The sequence below is a fragment of the Salvelinus alpinus genome, chromosome 25 (assembly GCF_045679555.1).
Source record: "Salvelinus alpinus chromosome 25, SLU_Salpinus.1, whole genome shotgun sequence".
Classification (NCBI taxonomy): Eukaryota; Metazoa; Chordata; class Actinopteri; order Salmoniformes; family Salmonidae; genus Salvelinus; species Salvelinus alpinus.
The window spans coordinates 21,212,552-21,239,302 of record NC_092110.1 but is presented as its reverse complement, the minus strand read 5'-3'; the positions used below and the strand labels follow the sequence as shown (position 1 = coordinate 21,239,302).

Here is a 26,751-nt window from a genome sequence, read left to right as displayed (position 1 = left end):
CCTCACTAACAAATGTGTTATAATGAATACATCTCTCATCTCCTCTGACTGTCCTCTGACTATCCATCTCCTCTGACTATCCATTATGTTCAAAGGAGATATCTTATAGCACTCAGCATTGTGGTGAAATAGCCAGTGTGACCTTATTTGGGGAGGTAGTTTAATCATTCACATGAGATTAGGCAAAGCCAGTTGTCTTCAATGAAAGATTAACGCTGTTTGCTAAGGCTTATTTAATGTTTGTGTTTAGTTAGTGTGTCAGTGTTGTAGCATAATATCCTGCTCTGGCTCTGTTGTGGTTGCCTGGAGCTCTACAGTACCAGTTAAAAGATTAGACACACCTACTCATTCCAGAGTATTTTTCTTTTTTTTTACTATTTTACATTGTAGAATAATAGTGAAGGCATCAAAACTATGAAATAACAAATATGGAATCATGTAGTAACTAAAAAAGTGCTAAACAAATCAAAATATATTTTATATTTGAGATTCTTCAAAGTAGACACCCTTTGCCTTGATGACAGTTTTGCACACTCTTGGCATTCTCTCAACCAGCTTCATGAGGTAGTCACCTGGAATGCATTTCAATTAACAGGTGTGCCTTGTTAAAAGTTAATTTGTGTAATTTCTTTCCTTCTTAATGCGTTTGAGCCAATCAGTTGTGTTGTGACAAGGTAGGGGTGGTATACAGAAGAGCCCTATTTGGTAAAAGACCAAGTCCATATTATGGCAAGAACAGCTCAAATAAGCAAAGACAAACGACAGTCCATCATTACTTTAAGACATAAAGGTCAGTCAATGCAGAAAACTTCAAGAACTTTCAAAGTGCAGTCGCAAAAACCATCAAGCGCTATGATGAAACTGGCTATCATGAGGGCCGCCACCGGAAAGGAAGACCCAGAGTTACCTCTGCTACAGAGGATAAGGTCATTAGAGTTACCAGCCTCAGAAATTGCAGCCCAAATAAATGCTTCACAGAGTTCAAGTAACAGACACATCTCAACAGCAGCTGTTCAGAGACTGCGTGAATCATGCCTTCATGATCGAATTGCTGCAAAGAAACCACTACTAAAGGACACCAATAAGAAGAAGAGACTTGCTTGGGCCAAGAAACACGATCAATGGACATTAGACCGGTGGTAATCACGATCAATGGACATTAGACCGGTGGTAATCTGTCCTTTGGTCTGGTGAGTCCAAATTTGAGATTTTTGATTCCAACCGCCGTGTCTTTGTGAGACGCAGAGAAGGTGAACGGATCTGTGGTTTCCACCGTGAAGCATGGAGGAGGAGGTGTGATGGTGTGGGGGTGCATTGCTGGTGACACTGTTTGTGATTTATTTAGAATTCAAGGCACACTTAACCTGCATGGCTACCACAACATTCTGCAGCGATACGCCATCCCATCTTGTTTGCTCTTAGTGGGACTATCATTTGTTTTTCAACAGGACAATGAACCAAAACACACCTTCGGGCTGTGTAAGGGCTATTTGACCAAGAAGGAGAGTGATGGAGTGCTGCATCAGATTACCTGGCCTCAACCCAATTGAGATGGTTTGGGATGAGTTGTACTGCAGAGTGAAGGAAAAGCAGCCAACAAGTGCTTAGCATATGCGGGAACTCCTTCAAGACAGTTGGAAAAGCATTCCTCATGGAGCTGGTTGAGAGAATACCAAGAGTGAGCAAAGCTGTCATCAAGGGAAAGGGTGGCTACCTTGAAGAATCTCAAATATAAAATATATTTTGATTTGTTTAACACCTTTTTGGTTCCTACAAGATTCCATATGTGTTATTTCATAGTTTTGATGTCTTCACTATTATTCTACAATGTAGAAAATAGTACAAATAAAGAAAAACCCTTGAATGAGTAGGTGTGTCCAAACTTTTGACTGGTACTGTATATTAAGTACTTTGCTACAACCTCTTTCCACCTGACGCTGGTTCAGAAGGCCAGGCAGGGTTACTACCTGTGTCTCCTTAAACACTCGCCCCTGTACACAAACACTTTAATTGAAGGGTGCTGCATCCGCTGGTGATAGATTCAATCTGTGCTGGCGTGTGTCTGTGCTGGCATGTGTATCAGATCTTTGCCATGGGGCACATTTGGGGTTTTATGGTGTGCTTTACAGTAGCAGCCAACAGAATAGTTAAGATTAAAAGATTCAGACTTCAGCCAACGTTGTCTGTCTTTTGATTTCAAATCAAAGTGTGAGGTGTAGACCTTACAGTGAAATGCTTACTTACAAGCCCTTAACCAACAATGCAGTTTTAAGAAAATACCTAAACAAAGTAAGAGATAAAAATAACAAATAATTAAAGAGAAGCAGTAAAATAACAATAGCGGGGCTAGGGGGCAATGCAAATAGTCTGGGTAGCCATTTGATTAGATGTTCAGGAGTCTTATGGCTTGGGGGTAGAAGCTGTTTAGAAGCCGCTCCGGTACCACTTGCCGTGTGTTATTAGAGAGAACAGTCTATGACTAGGGTGGCTGGAGTCTTTGACAATTTTTAGGTCCTTCCTCTGACACCGCCTGGTATAGAGGTTCTGGATGGCAGGACCCATGACAAATCTTTTCAGTGAGGACACATGCCAAATTTTCTCCACTACAGCCCCGTCGATGAGAATGGGGGCGTGCTCAGTCCTCCTTTTCCTGTAGTCCACAATCATCTCCTTTGTCTTGATCACATTGAGGGAGAGGTTGTTGTCCTTGCACCACATGGTCAGGTCTCTGACCTCCTCCCTATAGGCTGTCTCATTGTTGTCGGTGATCAGGCCTACCACTGTTGTGTCATCGGCAAACTTAATGATGGTGTTAGAGTCGTGCCTGGCCATGCAGTCATGAGTGAACAGGGAGTACAGGAGGGGACTGAGCACGCACCACTGAGGGGCCCCTGTGTTGAGGATCAGCATGGCGGATGGGTTGTTACCTACCTTTACCACCTGGCGGCGGACCCTTAGGAAGTCCAGGATCCAGTTGCAGAGGGAGCTGTTTAGTCCCAGGGTCCTTAGCTTAGTGATGAGCTTTGACGGCAGTATGGTGTTGAACGCTAAGCTGTAGTCAATTAACAGCATTCTCACATAGGTGTTCCTTTTGTCCAAGTGTGAAAGGGAAGTGTGGAGTGTGATAGAGGTTGCATCATCTGTGGATCTGTTGGGGTGGTATGCAAACTGGAGTGGGTCTAGGGTTTCTGGGATAATGGTGTTGATGTGGACTATGACCAGTCTTTCAAAGCATTTCATGGTGGTCTCCTTGAAACATGTTGGTATTACAGACTCAGACAGGGAGAGGTTGAACATGTCAGTGAAGACACTTGCCATTTGGTCAGCGCATACTCGGAGTACACGTCCTGGTAATCCGTCTGGCCCTGCGGCCTTATGAATGTTGACCTGTTTAAAGGTCTTACTCACATTGGCTGCGGAGAGCGTGATCACACAGTCATCCGGAACAGCTGATGCTCTCATGCATGTTTCAGTGTTACTTGCGTCGAGGCGAGCATAGAGGTTATTTAGCTTGTCTGGTAGGCTCGTGTCACTGGGCAGCTCTCGGCTGTGCTTCCCTTTGTAGTCTGTAATGGTTTGCAAACCCTGCCACATCCGATGAGCGTCGGACCCGGTATAGTACGATTTGATCTTAGTCCTGTATTGATGCTTTGCCTGTTTGATGGTTCGTTGGAGGGCATAGCGGGATTTCAAAGCTTCCGGGTTAGAGTCCCGCTCCTTGAATGCGGCAGCTCTACCCTTTAGCTCAGAGCGGATGTTGCCTGTAATCCATGGCTTCTGGTTGGGGTATGTACGTACAGTCACTGTGGGGACGACGTCATTGATGCACTTATTGATGAAGCCAGTGACTGATGTGGTGTACTCCTCAATGCTATTGGAAGAATCCCGGAACATATTCCAGTCTGTGCTAGCAAAACAGTCCTGTAGTTTAGCATCTGCTTCATCTGACCACTTTTTTATAGACCGAGTCACTTGTGCTTCCTGCTTTAATTTTTGCTTGTAAGCAGGAATCAGGAGGATAGAATTATGGTCAGATTTGCCAAATGGAGGGTGAGGGAGAGCTTTGTACGCGTCTCTGTCTGGAGTAAAGGTGGTCTAGAGTTTTTTTTCTCCCTTTGGTTGCACATTTAACATGCTGTTAGATATTGATATAAGTTTCCCTGCAGGATTCTGATGTTCTGTAGTAAAAACTCTTTCCTCACTTATCCACCTCTTCCTCCTACCCCTCCTTTTCCTCCTCCTTTTCCTCCTCCTATTTCTCGTCCTTCTCCTCCTCTCCTGTCTGTCCATAGCTTCTGACGAAGGGCAGCCAGACCACAGAGATGATCCTGAGGAGGAACGGTCTGGGCCAGCTGGGCTTCCATGTGAACTTTGAGGGCATCGTAGCGGAGGTCGAGTCCTACGGGTATGCCTGGCAGGCGGGGCTGCGCCAGGGCAGCAGGCTGGTAGAAATCTGCAAGGTGGCCGTGGCATCGCTGTCCCACGAGCAGATGATCGACCTGCTGAGGACCTCCGTCACTGTCAAGGTGGTCATCATCCCCCCGCACGAGGACTCCACCCCTCGCAGGTACAGCTTATAGACAGCCAATCATCTATCCATCTAGATATACCCTCCATCAGTCATATCAGTAGCATGCATTTGGGTACTGGGGCAGCATTGTAGTGTTTTTAGTGTATATTTCTGTTTCCTCTCACAGAGGCTGTTCAGAGCTGTACCACATGCCCCTGGTGGACTATAAGAACCACAAGGAGGGGATGCCCTATGAGTTTAAATTCCCCTTCCGCAGCAACAACAACAAGTGGCCCCGCACCTCCTCCAGCCCCCAGAGCCGCACCACAGCGGCGCTGGGGGGGACACTCATCAAGGCCCCGGCTTCAGACTATCAGGACCGGGCCGGAGTCATCCCGCGCAGTGTGTCCAGCGATGGGCGCCCTCTCAACCCCAAAAGGTAAGACAGCCATCCCAGCTATTGATATGATATATAGGAGGGAAGGTGTTCAAGCCTAGTGGTGGATAGTGCTGAGCGATTTGTGGTTTTTGAGGTTGGTTCGGTTTCAGTTTGGTTTTTGAAAAATAATCACGTTTTCAATTTCGGTTCAGATTTTTAATAAATGCATTATGTGAGTTTGATACTGTAGCAACACAGAATAAAACAGTTGATAGCAGTGACTGCCCATTTCTATCACTTATTAGTCTCACTGCCGTTGAAAGAAGAGGACCGAGGCGCAGCGTGGCAGGCGTACATTTTCCTTTTATTTGAAAAGACGCCAAACAAAACAATAAACACTACAAAACAAACCGTGAAGCTGAAGGCTATGTGCCATAAAGAAAGTCAACTTCCCACAAAGACAGGTGGGAAAAAGGGCTACCTAAGTATGGTTCTCAATCAGAGACAACGATAGACAGCTGTCCCTGATTGAGAACCATACCCGGGCAAAACATAGAAATACAAAAATCATAGAAAACAAAAACATAGAATGCCCACCCCAAATCACACCCTGACCAAACCAAATAGAGACATAACAAGGTCAGGGCGTGACTATTAGGCTCTAACCATCATTTATTCACATTACTTTACTTAAATAATATATTTTGGTTGTTTATACTACATATTTGTTTGAGTATAATGATGTCATTATTATTAAATGAATAAACCCCCAATGAAGGTAGTGACTGCCCATTACTGCATATCACTTTTTAATAAACCATCCTTTATTCACATTACTTTACTTTAATAAAATATTTAAGTTGTGTATATTACATTTTTTTTGATGACTTACTATTTAATTCCAAGTCATCTTCTTATCTCTGCTCAGACAGTAGCAGCCAGCCAGCCATCTATCTCTGTGCTCCCCAAAAGAGTCATCCTTCAGGCTAGTAGACTAGTCTAGCTGGCTGGCTAGCTGCCTGTTGTCTGACAAAATCACTATTTCAGTAGTTCTTCAAACTAGACAAGGCATACTTTTAAGGCTGCTAAATAACAACTACATTTCATGACCAAAAGTATGTGGACACCTGCTTGTTGAACACCTCATTCCAAAATCATGGGCATTAATATGGAGTTGGTCCCAACTTTGCTGCTATATCAGCCTCCACACTTCTGGGAAGGCATTCCACTAGATGTTGGAACATTGCTGCAGGGACTTGCTTCCATTCAGTTACAGGAGCATTAGTGAGGTCGGGCACTGATGTTGGGCGGTTAGGCCTGGCTCGCAGTCAGCGTTCCAATTCATCCCAAAGGTGTTCGATGGGGTTGAGGTCAGGGCTCTGTGTAGGCCAATCAAGTTCTTCCACCCCGATCTCAACAAGCCATTTCTGTATGGACCTCGCTTTGTGTACAGGGGCATTGTCATGCTGAGACAGGATGCTGAGACTGTTGCCACAAAGTTGGAAGTACAGAATTGTCTAGAATGTCATTGTATGCTGTAGCGTTAAGTTTTCCCTTCACTGGAACTAAGGGGCCTAGCGCGAACCATGAAAAACCGCCCCAGACCATTTTTCCTCCTCGACCAAAATGTACAGTTGGCACTATGCATTTGGGTAGGTAGCGTTCTGGCATCCGCCAAACCCAGATTCATCCGTCAGACTGCCAGATGGTGATGTGTGATTCATAACTCCAGAAAACGCGTTTTCACTACTCCAATGTCCAATGGCGGCGAGCTTTACACCACTCCCGCTGACAGAACTTACAGTCGACCGGGGCATCTCTAGCAGTGCATACATTTGACTGACTTGTTTGAAAGGTGGCATTCTATGACGGTGCCACATTGAAAGTCACTGAGATTTTCAGTACGGGCCATTCTGCTGCCAATGTTACACCTGTCAGCAATGGGTGTGGCTGAAATAGCCAAATCCACAAATATGAAGGGGTGTCCACGTACTTTTGTATATAGTGTAGCTAACAACCGCTCTCTATCCCGCTCCTGTCTCTATTGCTCTTCTTCTTAGTGTCTGTCTGTCCGTCCGTCCGTCCGTCGGTCCGACCGACCCACCCACCCACAGGCTTGCCCGGCAAGAACCAATGAGAACAGGCAGTTGTAGGCTCAATGGATTCTAGTCATTGTAGTTCATTACCACGTTTTCAGAGCTTAATGGAAAGTTCCACCCAAAAACAATATTTTGGTATTTGTTTCATTAGGCCATTGTTGACATACAGTCCCAAAATGTTTTGCATGTCAGCAATCAAGTTTTCAAGATATATAACTTTAAAAATACAGAAATATATCCGGTATGATTGCTGACATGCAAAACATTTTGGGACTATATCAACAATGGACTAATGAAACAAATACCAAAACATTGTTTTCCTTTAACTATGATGAGTTGGACAACATGTCTCAGAGAGAAATCTCTCTAGAGAAATGGCACAAACAGCGCGTTAAGCGCACACCCAAAAAAAAATACAAAAACTAAATGGATTTCAAATAATTGAACCGACTTCGGTCAATTAGTTATTTAAAAACAGAAAATAAACAGATATTTCGGTTAATCGCTCATCAGTAGTGGTGGAATCCTTATGCTTCCTTTCTTTCTGTCGTTAAACATATTGAAATAACCTAAATGATAACTCCCAATGTATGTTGGTATGTATCCCTCCCTCAGGTATTCCCCAGGGAATGATAACTATGCCCTGGCCTGTTCAATCGTGATGGGCCGCTCTCCACACACCCGCAACTCCCCCATCAGTCTCTCCTACACAGACACCGGGAGTGCAGGCTCCAACCACTGGAGACAGAAGTCCATGCCAGACGGGTGAGAGAACACTCAGGCCGCAACAAACCTGGGCCACGCTAAGGCCACATTCAGACCATACCCCGATCATACACAGACCCAAATTCGCTGCAGGGTTTCACTTTAATTGCTTTATTTCCAGATGTAGTCTGTATTTACTTTAATTACTTCTTTGGGAGTTATCCAACAACAGAAAGGAAATGACTGAAATATAATGATACGTTGTACGAACTGATATGTTGTACTCTCCAAAACTTAAACTACTCTTCTTCTGTAAATGATGCAGCTTGACATGATGCCCTCTTCTTCCATCTCTTTCCCAGGTGTAACAACAATAGCCGTCACTCCCCTGTGTCTGCTGAGCGTCAGGGAGTTGGAGAAGGGTCTAACGGGACTAAGCCTGCTCCCGGATGGCCCCGAGAAGGGGAGGGGGCCAACAGGGGAGCCGATAGAGCCACAACAGGTATGAGGACATGCTTTAGAAAATGCCCATGTCCTGTCTGGTGTTTTGGGTGATGCAGAGGGTGAGAGTCAGAGATAGGACCACCTCTCTATGTTACTCATTTTGTTATCTGGTTGTCTCATTCCTCTGTTTGCTCCTGTCCCTCCCAGACCTAGCTGTCTCCAAGGCTGCAGTACCTCGTCTCCAGGAGCAGGGGGGACACCTGTCCCCCAACAAGAACATCAAGGTCAGGCAGCAGGCTCAAATATGACCAAATATGTATTTTAAGGTTTAGTGAAGAGGCTGCAGTGGACTTACAGGGACCTTGAGCTCTGGCAGATAGACATAGGAATATAGCTAGCTTGGCAATGTATTGTTGTCTATGCCAAAGTAGTCGTCTTTATTTACTGTGGTCAAACAACCAGGAAGTGACTTTATGGTCCCTGTCTCTACAGGTGGAAGCTTCCTACTCTTCCAGCCAATCAGGCAGTAACACACTGTCCAGTAACGCCTCCAGCTCCGCCCACAGTGATGAGAAGTGGTATGAGATTGGCTCCAGCAGGACGGGGATGCGGCCTGACTCAGAGCTCAACGGCTACCTGCAGCGGGAGTCCACAGACAGCGGCATCGACGCTACCTCTTACGGGGCCTCAGGGTCCAGGGGCTCCAGGGCCAAAGAGCGGCGGGCCCCAGAGACCTCTCCTTCAGCCCCAGACTCACCCGCCCGCCCAGGGAGCAGCGAGGACCCAGCCCAGAGCCCCCCTGTGTTCCCCTCAGCCCCAGACAGTGGCTCCTACACCCTCAGTGATGCTGCTTCCCATTCCAGGTGTGTGCCTCCCTGTGTTGTGCTACTCTAGAGTTCTATTACAGTCAGCTCTTTATGCAGCCAATATGTTTCCTCTCACGTATCAATGTTTCATTAAGCAGACAGTGATGCATTGTAGTCCATATATACAGTGGGGAGAACAAGTATTTGATACACTGCCGATTTTGCAGGTTTTCCTACTTACAAAGCATGTAGAGGTCTGTCATTTTTATCATAGGTACACTTCAACTGTGAGAGACGGAATCTAAAACAAAAATCCAGAAAATCACATTGTATGATTTTTAAATAATTAATTTGCATTTTATTGCATGACATAAGTATTTGATCACCTACCAACCAGTAAGAATTCCGGCTCTCACAGACCTGTTAGTTTTTCTTTAAGAAGCCCTCCTGTTCTCCACTCATTACCTGTATTAACTGCACCTGTTTGAACTCGTTACCTGTATAAAAGACACCTGTCCACACACTCAATCAAACAGATTCCAACCTCTCCACAATGGCCAAGACCAGAGAGCTGTGTAAGGACATCAGGGATAAAATTGTAGACCTGCACAAGGCTGGGATGGGCTACAGGACAATAGGCAAGCAGCTTGGTGAGAAGGAAACAACTGTTGGCGCAATTATTAGAAAATGGAAGAAGTTCAAGATGACGGTCAATCACCCTCGGTCTGGGGCTCCATGCAAGATTTCACCTCGTGGGGCATCAATGATCATGAGGAAGGTGAGGGATCAGCCCAGAACTACACGGCAGGACCTGGTCAATGACCTGAAGAGAGCTGGGACCACAGTCTCAAAGAAAACCATTAGTAACACACTACGCCGTCATGGATTAAAATCCTGCAGCGCACGCAAGGTCCCCCTGCTTAAGCCAGTGCATGTCCAGGCCCGTCTGAAGTTTGCCAATGACCATCTGGATGATCCAGAGGAGGAATGGGAGAAGGTCATGTGGTCTGATGAGACAAAAATAGAGCTTTTTGGTCTAACTCCACTCGCCGTGTTTGGAGGAAGAAGAAGTATGAGTACAACCCCAAGAACACCATCCCAACCGTGAAGCATGGAGGTGGAAACATCATTCTTTGGGGATGCTTTTCTGCAAAGGGGACAGGACGACTGCACCGTATTGAGGGGAGGATGGATGGGGCCATGTATCGCGAGATCTTGGCCAACAACCTCCTTCCCTCAGTAAGAGCATTGAAGATGGGTCGTGGCTGGGTCTTCCAGCATGACAACGACACGAAGCACACAGCCATGGCAACTAAGGAGTGGCTCCGTAAGAAGCATCTCAAGGTCCTGGAGTGGCCTAGCCAGTCTCCAGACCTGAACCCAATAGAAAATCTTTGGAGGGAGCTGAAAGTCCGTATTGCCCAGCGACAGCCCCGAAACCTGAAGGATCTGGAGAAGATCTGTAGGGAGGAGTGGGCCAAAATCCCTGCTGCAGTGTGTGCAAACCTAGTCAAGAACTACAGGAAACGTATGATCTCTGTAATTGCAAACAAAGGTTTCTGTACCAAATATTAAGTTCTGCTTTTCTGATGTATCAAATACTTATGTCATGCAATAAAATGCAAATTAATTACTTAAAAATCATACAATGTGATTTTCTGGATTTTTGTTTTAGATTCCGTCTCTCATAGTTGAAGTGTACCTATGATAAAAATTACAGACCTCTACATGCTTTGTAAGTAGGAAAACCTGCAAAATCGGCAGTGTATCAAATACTTGTTCTCCCCACTGTATCCCCTATTGTCCCAGATGGAAAACTCCCAAGCCTTGCACTTTGCGGTGAGAGAGGTAGCAAGCAGCAACCTGCTGTGTGTGTGTCTCTGTGTGTATGTGTGTGTGCGTGTGCGTGTGTGTGTGTGTGTGTGTGTGTGTGTGTGTGTGTGTGTGTGTGTGTGTGTGTGTGTGTGTGTGTGTGTGTGTGTGTGTGTATGTGTGTGTGTGAGCTAGTTTCTCACAGAGAGAAAGAGAGCACTTGAAACACTGAGGAATGCTGAATGTGAGAGCTCAGCACGGTTAACACTCCAAACCACCGTTCCTTTGAGTGAACAGAGGCTTTCCTCCTCTCCTCAGCCTCTCCTCTGTGGCCCTGAAATAACTCCAGCACCACCAGACTAGTGACTTTGTTTTCATGTACACACAGCATGTCTGAGGTGGGAGACGCTCGCTTTCATTTCACTGAGGAGAAATATTGCTTGAAATGTTAAAGTAGAAGAAGTCCAAGGACACTGCGACCTATTCATTTCTCTCATCTCAGATGTGGAGATGTCAGAAATGTAGTGTGTGGGGAAAAGTAGTGAAAAGTACCAGGTGTTTTTGAAATAGTTTTGAAACTTTTACAGAAATGTGTTCATAGATGAGTGCACATTACAGAAATGTATATACACTACCGTTCAAAAGTTTGGGGTCACTTAGAAATGTCCTTGTTTTTTAAAGAAAAGCAGAAAAAAATTGTCCGTTAAAGTAATATCAAATTGATCAGAAATACAGTGTAGGCATTGTTAATGTTGTAAATGACTATTGTAGCTGGAAATGGCAGATTTTCTATGGAATATCTACATAGGCGTACAGAGGCCCATTATCAGCAACCCTCACTCCTGTGTTCCAGTGGCATGTTGTGTTAGCTTATCCAAGTTTATCATTTTAAAAGGCTAATTGATCACTAGAAAACCCTTTTGCAGTTATGTTAGCACAGCTTAAAGCTGTTGTGCTAATTAAATAAGCAATAAAACTGGCATTCTTTAGACTAGTTGAGTATCTGGAGCATCAGCATTTGTGGGTTCGATTACAGGCTCAAAATGGCCAGAAACAAATAACTTTCTTCTGAAACTCGTCAGTCTATTCTTGTTCTGAGAAATGAAGGCTATTCCATATAAGAAATTGCCAAGAAACTGAAGATCTCATACAACGCTGTGTACTACTCCCTTCACAGAACAGCGCAAACTGGCTCTAACCAGAATAGAAGGAGGAGTGGGAGGCCCCGGTGCACAACTGAGCAAGAGGACAAGTACATTAGAGTGTCTAGTTTGAGAAACAGACGCCTCGCAAGTCCTCAACTGGCAGCTTCAGTAAATAGTACCCGCAAAACACCAGTCTCAACGTCAACAGTGAAGAGGCGACTCCGGGATGCTGGCCTTCTAGGCAGAGTTGCAAAGAAAAAGCCATATCTCAGACTGACCAATAAAAATAAAAGATTAAGATGGGCAAAAGAACACAGACACTGGACAGAGGAACTCTGCCTAGAAGGCCAGTTACCGGAGTCGCCTCTTCACTGTTGACTTTGAGACGGGTGTTTTGCGGGGACTATTTAATGAAGCTGACAAAAAATGACTTTTCTAAGTGACCCCACATTTTTTAACGGTAGTGTATAATCAAGCAATAAGGCAGAGGGTGAGACTATAGCTAATATACCACGGCTAAGGGCTGTTCTTATGCATGACGCTACACGGAGTGCCTGGATACAGCCCATAGCCATGGTATATGGGCCATATACCACAAACCCCTGAGGTGCCTTATTGCTATTATAAACTGGTTACAAACATAATTAGAACAGTAAAAATAAATGTTTTGTCATACCTGTGCTATATGGTCTCATATACCCCGCTTTCAGCCAATCAGCATTTAGGGCTCGAACCACCCAGTTTATAAATATACCTATACTAGTCGTTTGTTTTTCCTCCCAGTACTCTGAGCTCGGGCCACTCAGGCAGTCCCATGGGTCCAGGCTGCAGCCCCAGCTCCTTCCAGGAGGAGTCAGCCCTGACCACCTCCCCCACCTCCCACACTTCCCTTTCCCCTGGAGGCCCCAAGAGCTTCTACCCCCGCCAGGGAGCCACCTCCAAGTTCCTTATCGGCTGGAGGAAGCCTGGAGGCACCATCAACTCTGTGGACTTTGGCAACATACGCAAGTAAGCATGGCGGGAAATAGAGAAGGAATGTTGAACATACGTGTGTTTATTGATAGGTCAATGAGACCATTACACTGTGAGTCTTGTTGTGAAAGAATGTTCTTTCCCCATACAAACAAATCCTACTGTCCTAGATTGTTGATGTTATGGAGGCTTAAGATCTGAGTCAACTGAGAGGAGATGCATTTCCCACCTCAGTCATGGCTCACGTTTGTTTATAAACAAGTGCAACACTTCTTCCCAGTGGTTCAACTGAGAACTGCAACATAACACTGCTGGTCTTCACTCTCCGTCTTCCTCAGACGTCACCAGAGTGATGGGTTGCTGGGTGGCAACCCCCAGCTCCGGGCCCAACTCAGGGCCCAATCCCCCCAGCGGGTCAACACGTCCAACCTGCAGGAAGACCTGAAGAAACTCATCACCCTGGACAGCCCCCCGCCCTCCTCCCATGATCAAAAGGTAGCTGGCAGCACTGTACTGTAGTACCAACGCTTTGTCACCATCATCTATTTTACTACATTGATGAGAAATCACATTTGAAATATACAGTACCAGTCAAAAGTTTGGACACACCTATTCATTCATGGGTTTTTCTTTATTTTACTATTTTCTACATTGTAGAATAATAGTGAAGACATCAAAACTATGAAATAACACATATGGAATCATGTAGTCACCAAAAAAGTAAAAAAAAATATATATAAATATATTTGAGATTCTTCAAGGTAGCCACCTTTTGCCTTGATGACAACTTTCTACACTCTAGGCATTCTCTCAACCAGCTTCACCTGGAATGCTTTTCCAACAGTCTTGAAGGAGTTCCCGCATATGCTGAGCACTTGTTGGCTGCTTTTCTTTCACTCTGCGGTCCAACTCATCCCAAACCATCTCATTTGGGTTGAGGTCGGGTGATTGTGGAGGCCAGGTAATCTGATGCAGAACTCCATCACTCTCCTTCTTGGTCAAATAGCCCTTACACAGCCTGGAGGTGTGTTGGGTCATTGTCCTGTTGAAAAACAAATAGATAGTCCCACTAAGTGCAAACCAGATGGGATGGCGTATCGCTGCAGAATGCTGTGTTAGCCATGCTGGTTAAGTGTGCCTTGAATTCTAAATAAATTACTGACAATATCACCTGCAAAGCACCATCACACCTCCTACATGTTTCACGGTGGGAACCACACATGCGGAGATCATTCATTCACCTACTCTGTCCGTTCACCTACTCTGCTTCTCACAAAAGACACGCCGGTTGGATCCCAAAATCTCAAGTTTTGACGCATCAGACCAAAGGATATATTTTGACCGGTCTAATGTCCATTGATCGTGTTTCTTGGCCCAAGCAAGTCTCTTCTTCTTATTGGTGTCCTTTAGTAGTGGTATATTTTCAGCAATTCGACCATGAAGGCCTGATTCACACAGTCTCCTCTGAACAGTTGATGTTGAGATGTGTCCGTTAGTTAAATTCTGTGAAGCATTTATTTGGGCTGCAATTTCTGAGGCTGGTAACTCTAATGAACTTATCCCCTGCAGCAGAGGTATCTCTGGGTCTTCCTTTCCTGTGGCGGTCCTCATAAGAGCCAGTTTCATCATAGCGCTTGATGGTTTTTGAGACTGTACTTGAAGAAACTTTCAAAGTTCTTGACATTTTCCGAATTGACTGACCTTCGTGTCTTAAAGTAATGATGGATTCTTGTTTCTTTTTGCTTATTTGAGCTGTTCTTGCCATAATATGGACTTGGTCTTTTACCAAATAGGGCTATCTTCTGTATACCCCTCTACCTTGTCATAACACAACTGTTTGGCTCAAACGCATTAAGAAGGAAAGAAATTCCACAAATTAACTTTTAACAAGGCATACCTGTTAATTGAAATGCAATCCAAGTTGCTGGTTGAGAGAATGCCAAGAGTGTGCAAAGCTGTCATCAAGGCAAAGGGTGGCTACTTTGAAGTATCTCAAATATAAAATATATTTTGATTTGATTTGTTTTAACACTTTTTTGGTTACTACATGATTCCATATTTGTTATTTCATAGTTTTAATGTCTTCACTATTATTCTACAACGTAGAATACAACGTAAAAACCCTTGAATGAGTAGGTGTGTCCAAACTTTTGACTGGTACTGTATATAAAAAACATATTCCAGAGTAGTTGATGTGAGTATTTGCTTGATGAATCCAAACTCCCTCCCCTGCTTTGCCACGTAAACTGTGCAACATGCTAAAGGCTGAGTTTATAGGTCAATCAGCAGCCTCACAGTGCTCCTCTCTCTCCCTCTCACTCTCTCCAGCCCTCATTCCCCGCCCCCCCTCCCAGCCGGCGCTCCCTGCAGAGGACCCTGTCAGACGAGAGCATCTACAGCGGGCAGCGGGAGCCCTCGTACAGTGGGCACAGAGAGATGCCCAACGACCTGCTCTTCAGCTGCTCCACCGTGCCCCGCTCGCCCACCGCCCGCCACGCGCCACCCCGACAACCCTCACATAAGTCTCTGGGTGAGCCTCAGATTATCCTGCAAATGATCCTTGAGTAAAGGAAATGCCATTTCATCCCAATTGAGCTCTATCTCAAACCAGGGGAGCACGGTTTATTTTAGAGGTGTTATCAGATTAATGCCATAACTCCTTAAGTGTGTTTAACCACTGAGTAATGTGGAGTATAATTGGTCATCTTTTTTAGTGCTTTATTTGATGGGAAAGGCTTCTGATATGTAGGGGCTTTGTTGTAATCTGCTGTCTCCTCCCTCTCTCCTCTCCCCTGCAGGTGACCTGTGTGAGTCGTCCAGCCAGGACCAGGGGGGCATGAGGCAGCAGCTGGGGGACCCAGGCCTCATGCCCCTACCTAACTCTGGAGCTGACCGCACTCTGGACTGGTCCAACCTGGTAGATGCTGCCAAGGCCTTCGAGGGTAGGCAAAGTAAGCTAGAGATGTACTATCTTTGACAGCAGAGGGCAGTGGTGCTCTGTCTCATTGCTTTGTGTTGTCCAAATGAGCTGTGACTGAAGCTGTAACTGTTCTGTTTTTCTCTGGCAGTTCAGAGACTGTTATCTGTAAATGATGAAAGCTCCAGGCCAGAGGTCACAGACACCAGCCCCCAGCAGGCAGAACCCCAGGCTGCCCCAGAGAGACACCCCTCACCTGGGTAAGACCCATTTACCATGTACGTCCAGATAATTCTGTAGACGTAGGTAGGGCCAGGAGTTTATCCCACAACTTGGGCCCAGTTTTTCCCAGCTAGGTCACATGGCCAGGAATTATTCAACTCCTCTGCCTATTTTAAGCCAATTTGGCCCAGGTCATGCTTGTCTTGTTTTAGTTTACAATATGGTAGTGAACAGTGTGTGCCCTCCCACAGTGAGAGCCCAGCCTGTCTGATGGGGAAGGTCAGCCAGCTGGAGTCAATGGTGAAGCTACTACAGGATGACCTTAATAAGGTGAGACAAGACACAGCCAGATCTCTAGCACCCGAGTCTTAGCCTAGGCATTTTGTACTCTACTGTTCACTTCTTACTACACCTTGTGCCCTTTCCCTAACAGGAGTTCAACCAGTAGAAAGAACAGTTGAAAGAGCAGGGCTGGGAATTGCCAGGGACTTCACAATATGATATTATCATGATACTTAGGTGCCGATATGATATGTATAACGATTCTAATGATTCTATATGTATTGCAATTCGAACCTGCGATTTTATTGCGATTCGATGTTCCAAAAATATTGCTCACCATATTCCTGCTGCAGAGGGACAAGAGAGACATGAGAAAACCAGTTTTGATCAGTCATGGGCATAAAAATGCTCAAAACAAATTGGCTCCCTATTCAAAAAGAAGAGTTTGGTGCAGTTTTGGTGCATGTACAGCTAACTAGCACACATGTACTATTGCAATATTGTCAAAACTAATATTGCGATATATCGTCAACAATAATATCCCAATATGTAATTGTATTGAACCCCCATCACTACTTCTCAGTGTGGAAATGTCAAACCGGTGTGCAGGGATATCTCTGCAGTGTGGTTCCAGTTGACGGTATATCAGCAGACCCATTCAGCACCTGCATTTACTACTCTGCCTCCTGGTTGTAGCTGCCCTGTATATCTCCTGAGGACAGTACTATAGAGTAAAGAGAGCTCTCTGTGTTATTGATGACTCTCCCTATGTGTGTGTCCAGGAGAAGGATACCAAGGTGTCCCTGCAGGCCCAGATACAGAGCCTGAGAGAGCACAACCAGCGGCTCCAGGAGGAGTCCTACAGCGCCTCGGCCAAGCTCAAGAAGTTCACAGAGTGGGTCTTCAACACCATCGACATGAACTGACTCTGTCTATGTGCAGTAGACAGGAGGAACACCTGAACACACGTGACCACAACACACTCAAACTTAAACTGATTCACACAATGGGTGCTCAGAACCGCAGGAGTTGGTCTTTGATTCCTTCTACATTAACTGTGATTCTGCTATTGACATGGACCGATTCACAGTGGATCTAAATGCTGTATGATCAACATGAACTGAATCACTTTGGTCTTCATGAACTGATCATGAACTGATCTGCCAAGCTTATTATTGTCATGATCATCATAGCCCAGGGAAGTTAATACATCTCTGTCAGACATGCAGGGACATTACAGTACAGTGCCAGCGAATCCTAAAGAAAAGATTGCATGCTGTTGATCTCTCAGTCTTTTTCCCTCTCCATCCTCTATCTCCTCCTATAAAACCTCACTGAGCAGTAAGTGGTTGTGGTATTACAGATCCACTGTGTTGAAGAATGATGGCAATTCATCATCAACTACAGCTGTTCAACAATTTATTTTGTTAACATATATGAACAGAAATGTTACCACTTACCCATGTCTCTATGGAGTGACCTCATTTCAGGAGAGTAAAATGGGCTTACTGGATGCAGTAGTTCCAGATTGTATTATTGGTTTCTGTGTGAAAACAACTGGGCTGTCTGGGTGGACGACTGGAAGGTGAGGGTTACTGTTCAATCAACTTCATAGTGACAATATTCATTCTTGATCTATTTTAATATCCTACCAGACTATTAGTATGGTTCCTTCCTTGCCTGCCTGCGGTTTTGGATCCACAGTGCCACCTTGTGATTATAACACGTCAGATTACATGGAAATACGTACTATACTTGATCCTGGTCCACAGCGTTTTAGAAGGCCTCTGGTGTCACACGTGATCCTTTTGTACTCTGTAGATGAAATCGCTACTGTATGCCATATAAAGAGGTTATGTAAATCCTGAAATGCCAGTTACAGTCATCTAAGTCTATTAGAAGTCCAACCTGACCATTGGTCTGCTTAGAAGGGAGACCTGACACCTATTAATGATGCGACTTGGTAGACCCTCCACATCTACAGTCAGTGGTACTATTAAAACACCCTGTATATAACAAAGGATTCTGATGCTCATCATAATGTGCACCCTCATTCATGTTTTACAGCAGGTGATGATGTTTCCTTTGAGCTGCGATGTATAAAAATGTTTATATCTATTAAAGATATTTTGTGCAATTGTATCTTTGTTCAGGGGTCGTTGTAGTGATTGTGTCTTTGTACAGCAGTCATTATAGTGTGGGGCTGCACACCCAAATGAAGATATGGTATGTATGATGTAGCCACAGGACAGGGTTCCGCTTATTTTCCACTAATCCATGTAGATTATTTATAGATGTAGTAGATTATAATCATGGTTAGCTTTTAGCGGCAATAGTGCATTGATTTTATACACTCCCCTCCGTATTTATTTGCATAGTGAAGCAACTTTTATCAAATGTGGCTCTAGAATATGGATTTGAGATCTAATGTTTCATATGAGGTGACAGTACAGAATGTCACCTTTAATTTGAGGGTATTTTGAAACGTATCTGTTCTACCATTTAGAAATGAAAGCACTTTATGTATTTAGTCCCCCCATTTGAAGATGTCATAAGTATTTGCACAAATTCACTTATAGTGTATTAAAGTAGTCAAAAGTAAAGCGTGTGCATGACATTTTTTTATGGGCCTAATAATAAAGACGTAATTTAACGTTAAAATTAATTACCTTTTAATGTGGCATGAACACAACCGGTCATGATATTTTCATCTGGTTGTCAAATAAATCACTTCTAAAAGTAGGCTAACCGCATGGTCGTCCACCAAAATAATTCCAGCATCCAAACTGCATGTATTCTGGCGCCATTTGATAAATGGAAATACACATCTGTTACAAAACAGTGTGCCTAATGATATTTAGCTATGGTCATTGATTAGGTCTATTTTGATTAGGTCTACATTAATGAGGTCTATATTGATTAGGTCTATTTTGATTAGGACTATATTGATTAGGTCTATATTAATTAGGTCTATATTGATTAGGTCTATATTAATTAGGTCTATATTGATTAGGTCTATTTTAATGAGGTCTATATTGATTAGGTCTATATTAATTAGATCTATATTAATGAGGTCTGTATTGATTAGGTCTATATTGATTAGGTCTATACTAATTAGGCCTATATTGATTAGGTCTATATTAATTAGGTCTATATTGATTAGGTCTATATTAATGAGGTCTATATTAATTAGGTCTATATTAATGAGGTCTATATTGATTATGTCTATATTAATTAGATTTGAGGTCTATATTGATTAGGTCTATATTGATTCGGTATATATTAATTAGTTATATATTGATTAGGTCTATATTGATTAGACCTATTATAATTAGGTCTATATTGATTAGGTCTCTATTGATTAGATCTATATTAATGAGATCTATATTGATTAGGTCTATATTAATGAGGTCTATATTAATTAGGTCTATATTGATTTGGTCTATATTAATTAGGTCTATATTGATTAGGTTTTAGGTCTATATTGATTAGGTCTATATTAATTAGGTCTATATTAATGAGGTCTATATTGATTAGGTCTCTATTGATTTGGTCTATATTAATTAGGTCTAAATTGATTAGGTCTATATTCATTAGGTCTATATTCATTAGGTCTATATGAATTAAGTCTATATGAATTAGGTCTATATTAATTAGGTCTATATTAATTAGGTCTATATTGGTTAGGTCTATATTGATTAGGTCTATATTGATTAGGTTTATATTAATTAGGTCTATATTGATTAGGTCTATATTGATTAGGTTTATATTAATTACGTCTATATTAATTACGTCTATATTAATTACATTTATATGAATTAGGTCTATATTAATTAGGTCTATATTAATTAGGTCTATATTGGTTAGGTCTATATTGATTAGGTCTATATTGATTAGGTTTATATTAATTAGGTCTATATTGATTAGGTCTATATTGATTAGGTTTATATTAATTACGTCTATATTAATTACATTTATATGAATTAGGTCTATATTAATTACGTCTATATTAATTACATTTATATGAATTAGGTCTATATTAATTAGGTCTATATTAATTAGGTCTATATTGGTTAGGTCTATATTGATTAGGTCTATATTGATTAGATTTATATTAATTAGGTCTATATTGATTAGGTCTATATTGATTAGGTTTATATTAATTACGTCTATATTAATTACGTCTATATTAATTACATTTATATTAATTAGGTCTATATTAATTAGGTCTTAGGTCTATATTGATTAGGTCTATATTGATTATGTCTATATTAATTAGGTCTATTTGATTAGGTCTATATTGATTAGGTTTATACTAATTAGGTCTATATTAATTAGGTCTATATTAATTAGCTCTAAATTAATCATATTTATATTAATTAGGTCTATATTAATTAGGTCTTAGGTCTATATTGATTATGTCTATATTAATTAGGTCTATATTGATTAGGTCTATATTGATTAGGTCTATATTCATGATGTCTATATTAATTAGTTCTATATTAATTAGGTCTTAGGTCTATTTGATTAGGTTTATATGAATTAGGTTTATATGAATTAGGTCTATATTAATTAGGCCTATATTGATTAGGTTTATATTGATTAGGTCTATATTGATTAGGTCTATATTAATTAGGTCTATATTGATTGGGTCTATATTAATTGATACATCTTGCTGACAAATGTAAATTTTTTGTAGCCTGAAAAGGTTGGACACCTGAAATTAGGCTGAACCTGTCCCGGGAAAAACGTGATGGCCACGCTAACACACACATGTCAACATACTAGGCTAGGCTACACTGTTTATTACCATGAACTTCTACTAGGCATACCGGTAGTGATGTAGTAGTAAAAAAAAAATGTCCTCAAATCCAAAATAATGTAGGCCTATGCCGTTGCAAAATTGAATGCTTCTAACAGAAATAGTCAACTATAGGCCTACTGTCATTAATGTACTTGTTGGATGGATTGGATGCACATTGGTGTCTAGATGTAGACTAGTTGTCTAGTGATATTGTCGACCGTCATCAGCTGATCCAGGAAATAAAACAAATATTGATAGAAAATAAGAAAGGTAAATAAATGGTCTAGTACTTCTGGCCACGGACGGCACAGAGAACACCAGCACCCGTGTGCACCTGAAAAACAAAGCAATGATCGCTCTAAACAGCTGACTGACAAAAGCAAACAATGGTAAATCAACTGATAAATCTAATGCATTGGGATAAAGGCTATTTTAATCAAGGACGCATGGCAAACAAATGGAGGAAGTACAAGATAAAAATTAATTCTCAAATGAGCACAGCTGAGGCAGACATTCAGCCCTACTGAGCGCTGTAGTCTTAGATATGACCAAATAAATGGTGTAAACCATGACAGAGAGGTGGGGGTGTTCATTTCATTTGGAAGCTTTTATTTTCATATCTACCACTGTAAAACATCTACCACTGCATTTTAAACAAATAGAAGACTGGTTAAATTAGCATGATATATATATTTTTTTTTGGGGGGGGGGTTTAAATTGAACCTTTATTTAACTAGGCAAGTCAGTTAAGAACAAATTCTTATTTACAATGACGGCCTACCCCGGCCTAACCCGGCGCTCTATGGGACTCCCAATCACGGCTGGATGTGATGCAGCCTGGATTCAAACCAGGGACTGCAGTGATGCCTCTTGCACTGACATGCAGTGCCTTAGACCGCTGCGCCACTCGGGACCACCCAATGTTGTACTTTTGTTGCATTAAGGGGAGCTAACGTCTCATTCAGGGGAGCTGAGCTCCCATTCCCCCGTAATTCGTACCCTGCTTGCCAGTCCAGTGGCAGCCTCAGAAGGTGGGCGGTAGCATGTGTTATTTTGTGATTAATAGTGAGCTGCTGTTTTTCCACTGACAGACCATTACACAACAGCCTAACTGAGGCTACAGCATGTCGCACCCAGCCAGATCCACCATGAGAGAGGGAGAGAGAGGAGGGGGTTTTAGGTGATGCCTTGGCATTGAAGGAGTTTTATACAGGGAGGTTATTTGTTGATATAGTTGTAATATTGCTGACCCTGCAGCTGTCTTGAACCAGGTCTTTCTTGCAAAAAACTTGGATAAATGAAGATTAAATAGAAAAATCAAAAGCTAAAAGGACCATGTTTTTCCAAGTATGTTTTCCCTGCTGAGTTCGGAGTTGCTGACTTCTCCAGATGTTCTCTCTAGGTCCTAGGACATGATTTAGAACATATGCATGCTGTGGTGTACATAGATAAGAACCAGTCCCAGTTTACTGATCCAGTTGATTAATGCAGTGAGTCCAGAGAGGAGCAGAGGTGATGGGGGATGTCAGATGTGGTGATCTCGTGGTTAATATTTCACCAGTGAAGAACTGGCGAATGTCTCCTCAATAATTCAGCATGAATGTAGATGAAGCCTGGCTCCTTTAAAGCTGATTAGAATGAGACCTCCTTCTCTGCTTGTTAATGATGCAGAGCCTAGATTGTATTAATGGTACATTTGGCTGATGTAAGTGGGAGATGTTACAGTAACAGCTTTGCAGGTCACGGACATAATGCAATACTGTACGGTGTGGGGCATGGGGGATTATCATATTGCCATATTACTGTGGTTTATTTTTTACTGTAAGCACCAACAAAGGGTATTGTTAATACATCTCAGCCATAATGGGGCTGGGTAGTAATAGTATATGGTTAACAGTACTATATGAGAAGGTTAAATGGAAGCACTCTGGGGTTACTTTTCTTTGTACATTTAATAATAGACGTGACACACGTAGTCTGACATCTGACATTACTATTCAGCTCTGACTGGTTTGCTTGTGTTTCTGTGAGCTTGATTTTACACAATTCGATGTTGAATGATGTGATTTGCATCCAAAGTAGAAATGCTCCCTTTGACGCAGTTCATCTGATAGAAGCAGAAGGTAAGCTGCATGTTTCTGAGGTGTCCTTGGTTTCAGTCATAGCAGGTGGGGTGCTAGGCTACAAGGGAAGGTGTTACAGAGGAATGACAGGGAAAGAATTAGAGTAGACAACAAGGATAAATGCCGCAATACAGGTTCTTGTGCTCTGTTTGTGTTTATATATGTAGCCGGTTAACTGGTTCTGTGAAAAGTCTTTGTGTGTGTGTGTGTGTATGTGTGTGTGTGTGAGCGTGTGTGTGTGTGTGGATGTGCACGTGTGTGTGTGTGTGTGAGTGTGTTTGTATGTATTCATAAATTGGCCAGGCAAAGATTTTCTGGGAGAATATTCATTGGGGGACCTTTGGATCTCATTTATAAGAGAAAAAAAAGCTTCCGCCATTTTGGTTTACCATTTAAGCTTGGATGTTCCTAGAGTGTTAAAGAGAGAGGAGAAGACAGCGAGAGAGAGGGGGAGGGCAAGGGAAAGGGAAAGAGATTATCGTCTCTTGCCATCCTGGAACAAGCACATTTTTAGTTGGAATATGTTTCTATAGCATGTTGATGAGAATTACAGAATAACTACAGTACAGTTTGTCAGTTCATTAAGTGGGTGCAGTCTTAGATATCACCATTTAAAACCCAGTAGCCTTTGACTTGCACATTCATTTATTTATGTGCAGCCTGTAGAATATGGGCCTTCAATTAAATGTTAATGAAACCGTGGATTAACAAGCTACACATTTAATCATCTCTCCATTATTTCAAATTCATCCTGTACCATCAAAGTGTAACTTGGCCTTCATTATGATTTCAGTGTCCTCTTAATGGAATGATTCTTATTTTCAGCATCAGTGGCCTCAAAGACTAGATGTAACATAGTAAATGTAAATCTGTGACACTCAAATTAGTATGATATGGTATGGTTACATAAGACAGAAGATTACTTTAAAAAAATTAAAGGCGGGAGGTTGCTCAGGGTTGATGGGTAGGCGTTTAACGCGAACGTCTAGCAACCCAAACGTTGTGTGTTTTAATCACGTCACGGACAACTATAGCATTTTAGCTAATTAGCAACTTTACAACTACTTTTGAGCTACTTTGCAACTACTTAGCATGTTAGCTAACCTTTCCCCTAACTCTAACCTTAACCCCTAACTCCTAACCCTAACTTTAACCCTAACATAAACCCCTAACCCTAGCCTTAACCCGTAGCCCTAACCTTAACCCTAACCTTACCCTTAACCCTAAGCCCTAGCCTAGCTAACATAAGCCACCTAGCCACCTATTATATCAATTGTAATTCATAACATATCATACAAAATAAATGAATACATACCATACAAAACGTAACATATTATAAGACAGATTTACATTTACTATGTTACGTCTACCCCTGAGTCCAGGTTCTGTGTACAGCTCTCTCTGCCCTGCTTTCCTTCTCTGCTACCCAGCATCCAAAGCACTCCATCTCATCTCCTCTCTTCCAACCCATCTCTCACTCACCCTCTCTCTGCGCTATCTGTCTTTCGCTCCTCCCTCTTTTTTTTCTCTTTATCTTCTCTCTAATTCCCGCTTACCTCTCCCTTTCCCAACTCAATCTGCCTCTCGCTCCCTCCCTCCCTCTCCCTCACACACACAGACAGACAGAAACACACACAGACAGACAGACAGAGAGGAGAGGGGAGCGCACACGTGAGTCGAGGATCTCCCTAACCGCTCATCTCCACTCCGTACTCCCTCCCATGGCAGACAGAAAACTGGAGAAGAGGAGGAATAGAGGAATACTGCAGTGACCAACCAGCTGCTCTCTCTCTCGCTGCTCCACTGCTTTCATCCTTTCTTTTTTAAATTATTTCTCCCCCCCTGCCAATTATACCATGAACCTGCCTGCTGCTTGTTCCTAAGGACAGCAAAACAGGGAGCAGTCGACAAGGTATTCTTTTGTTGCTAAGGTAATGAATGCTTCATTAGTTGGGAGATATCAGGAGCATTGTATTGGCTGGCTGGTGTGAGTGAGGGGGATTGACTGTGGATGATCAACTGCATGTCTGTTTTGTGCCTGTTGTACATAAACTTTTCTCCACAGCTCAGAGTCTCCTGTTGAGGCTATAGGATTAGATGGTGACTGTCAGTGTCTGTATGTCAGTGCCTGTGTTCCATCCTGTTAACACTAACACAGACATCTACAGGACTGATGTTCTGTGACGTTAGATTTGCGTGCTTTGGAAATGAAGTTGTTCCCATGAATAATAGGTTGCAGCAGTTCATAGCAAGGAGCTATTGCAGGTCTTCATCTATTCACATAGGAATATATTGTCTTGTAGGTGTCATATACTTCATACAGAATGTCTGAATGGTTGGAGAAATTGATAAAGGGTGAGGATGTTAACTTAGTTAAGGAACTCCTGGTTACTTAGACATTCTGCTAATCAATGCAGGCTGCAAACAGCTCCTCAATCCATCATCATGGTGGCAATAACAACATTGGATAAAAAGTGGATAATGTGCATGATTACTGCTTCCTGCTCTATAGGATAATGCTCTTCGTGTGTTCAACAGTTGAAATAAATCATGACTATGAAAGACTCAAAGCAACCTTGAATGTCTAGTGCTGAGCAGCTAGTGGCTTATTGGATGTATTCAATCTCAATCTGATCCTCTAACCATTATAGTCTATGTTTGTTATGGATTACAATGCATCAAGTGGCCACACTTTAAGAAACAATAATTGTACTGAAACTCACTTAGGCAAAATGTTGTTTTACTGATTTATACAATGTATGAAACTTTCATTTCATGCAATTTTGTACAGAATGTGCCATGATGCTCTCTCACTGCTGTTTCAGAATGCACAGCTCCTCCTTTCAGGAAACCATAATAACCTATGAGACTTTCTTGTAGTGGAACACAAACAGTTATTACAATAAATATGATAAGGCTTTTTTATAAAACTGTTCTTGGAAGCTTTATCGTCCCTCTCTGTTCTACATACTCCAAAAACATGAATGTGTCAAATGATGTAATCCTCTCTCTTTCTCTGCCTGACGCATGATTACAAATGCTTACTCCAATCTGATACACATTATTACTCAACTGGAGAGGAATATGATTGTAGCCTTGTGAACTTAGATTACGAAAATCCTTAGTTAAGCAGAATTAATTATCCTGTAAAGAGGGAGAGAGCGAGAGAGCGAGAGAGAGAGAGAGAGAGAGAGAGAGAGAGAGAGAGAGAGAGAGAGAGAGAGAGAGAGAGAGAGAGAGAGAGAGAGAGAGAGAGAGAGAGAGAGAGAGAGAGAGAGAGAGAGAAAAACAGAGAGATATATAGTGGGATGGATATTGATCCATCCCCTTACGGTAGTACACAGGACTGGCAAGCCTGATCAAAGCACACTATGTGGCTAATGTTGTCTTAGCTGTGCAAATGGTCAAGGTTTTAACCATAGTAGCCCAATGAATTCAATAACAGGCTTATTGCACATTTCCTATGCCTAACACACTATGTACCTATTATAATTATTGTTTACAGTCTCTGACTCACCAATGTCCTGAACA

General features: G+C 42.5%; 2 protein-coding genes across 6 annotated transcripts in view; both read left to right on the top strand.

Moving 5' to 3' along the window:
• LOC139553610 (signal-induced proliferation-associated 1-like protein 1) overlaps window positions 1-18,435 on the top strand; it is a 76,408-nt gene extending 57,973 nt beyond the window's left edge. The window contains exons 9-21 of one of the 2 annotated variants that reach the window (XM_071366135.1): window positions 4,293-4,567; window positions 4,698-4,949; window positions 7,604-7,753; window positions 8,056-8,195; window positions 8,345-8,421; window positions 8,630-9,000; window positions 12,684-12,908; window positions 13,211-13,367; window positions 15,201-15,402; window positions 15,671-15,814; window positions 15,941-16,049; window positions 16,263-16,341; window positions 17,076-18,435. In XM_071366135.1, coding sequence (XP_071222236.1) covers window positions 4,293-4,567; window positions 4,698-4,949; window positions 7,604-7,753; window positions 8,056-8,195; window positions 8,345-8,421; window positions 8,630-9,000; window positions 12,684-12,908; window positions 13,211-13,367; window positions 15,201-15,402; window positions 15,671-15,814; window positions 15,941-16,049; window positions 16,263-16,341; window positions 17,076-17,219 — 2,325 coding nt within the window. In that variant the 3' untranslated portion in view covers window positions 17,220-18,435. Of the gene's footprint in view, window positions 1-4,292; window positions 4,568-4,697; window positions 4,950-7,603; window positions 7,754-8,055; window positions 8,196-8,344; window positions 8,422-8,629; window positions 9,001-12,683; window positions 12,909-13,210; window positions 13,368-15,200; window positions 15,403-15,670; window positions 15,824-15,940; window positions 16,050-16,262; window positions 16,342-17,075 lie in introns of both variants that reach the window. The other variant, XM_071366134.1, reaches the window with a different exon arrangement.
• A 6,340-nt stretch (window positions 18,436-24,775) lies between these two features.
• LOC139553608 (regulator of G-protein signaling 6-like) overlaps window positions 24,776-26,751 on the top strand; it is a 65,544-nt gene continuing 63,568 nt past the window's right edge. For 2 of the 4 annotated variants that reach the window (XM_071366131.1, XM_071366128.1), the window contains exon 1: window positions 24,777-25,151. The gene's annotated coding sequence lies outside the window, so the exon portion shown is untranslated. Of the gene's footprint in view, window positions 25,152-26,751 lie in introns of all 4 variants that reach the window. The other 2 variants (XM_071366129.1, XM_071366130.1) reach the window with 2 other exon arrangements.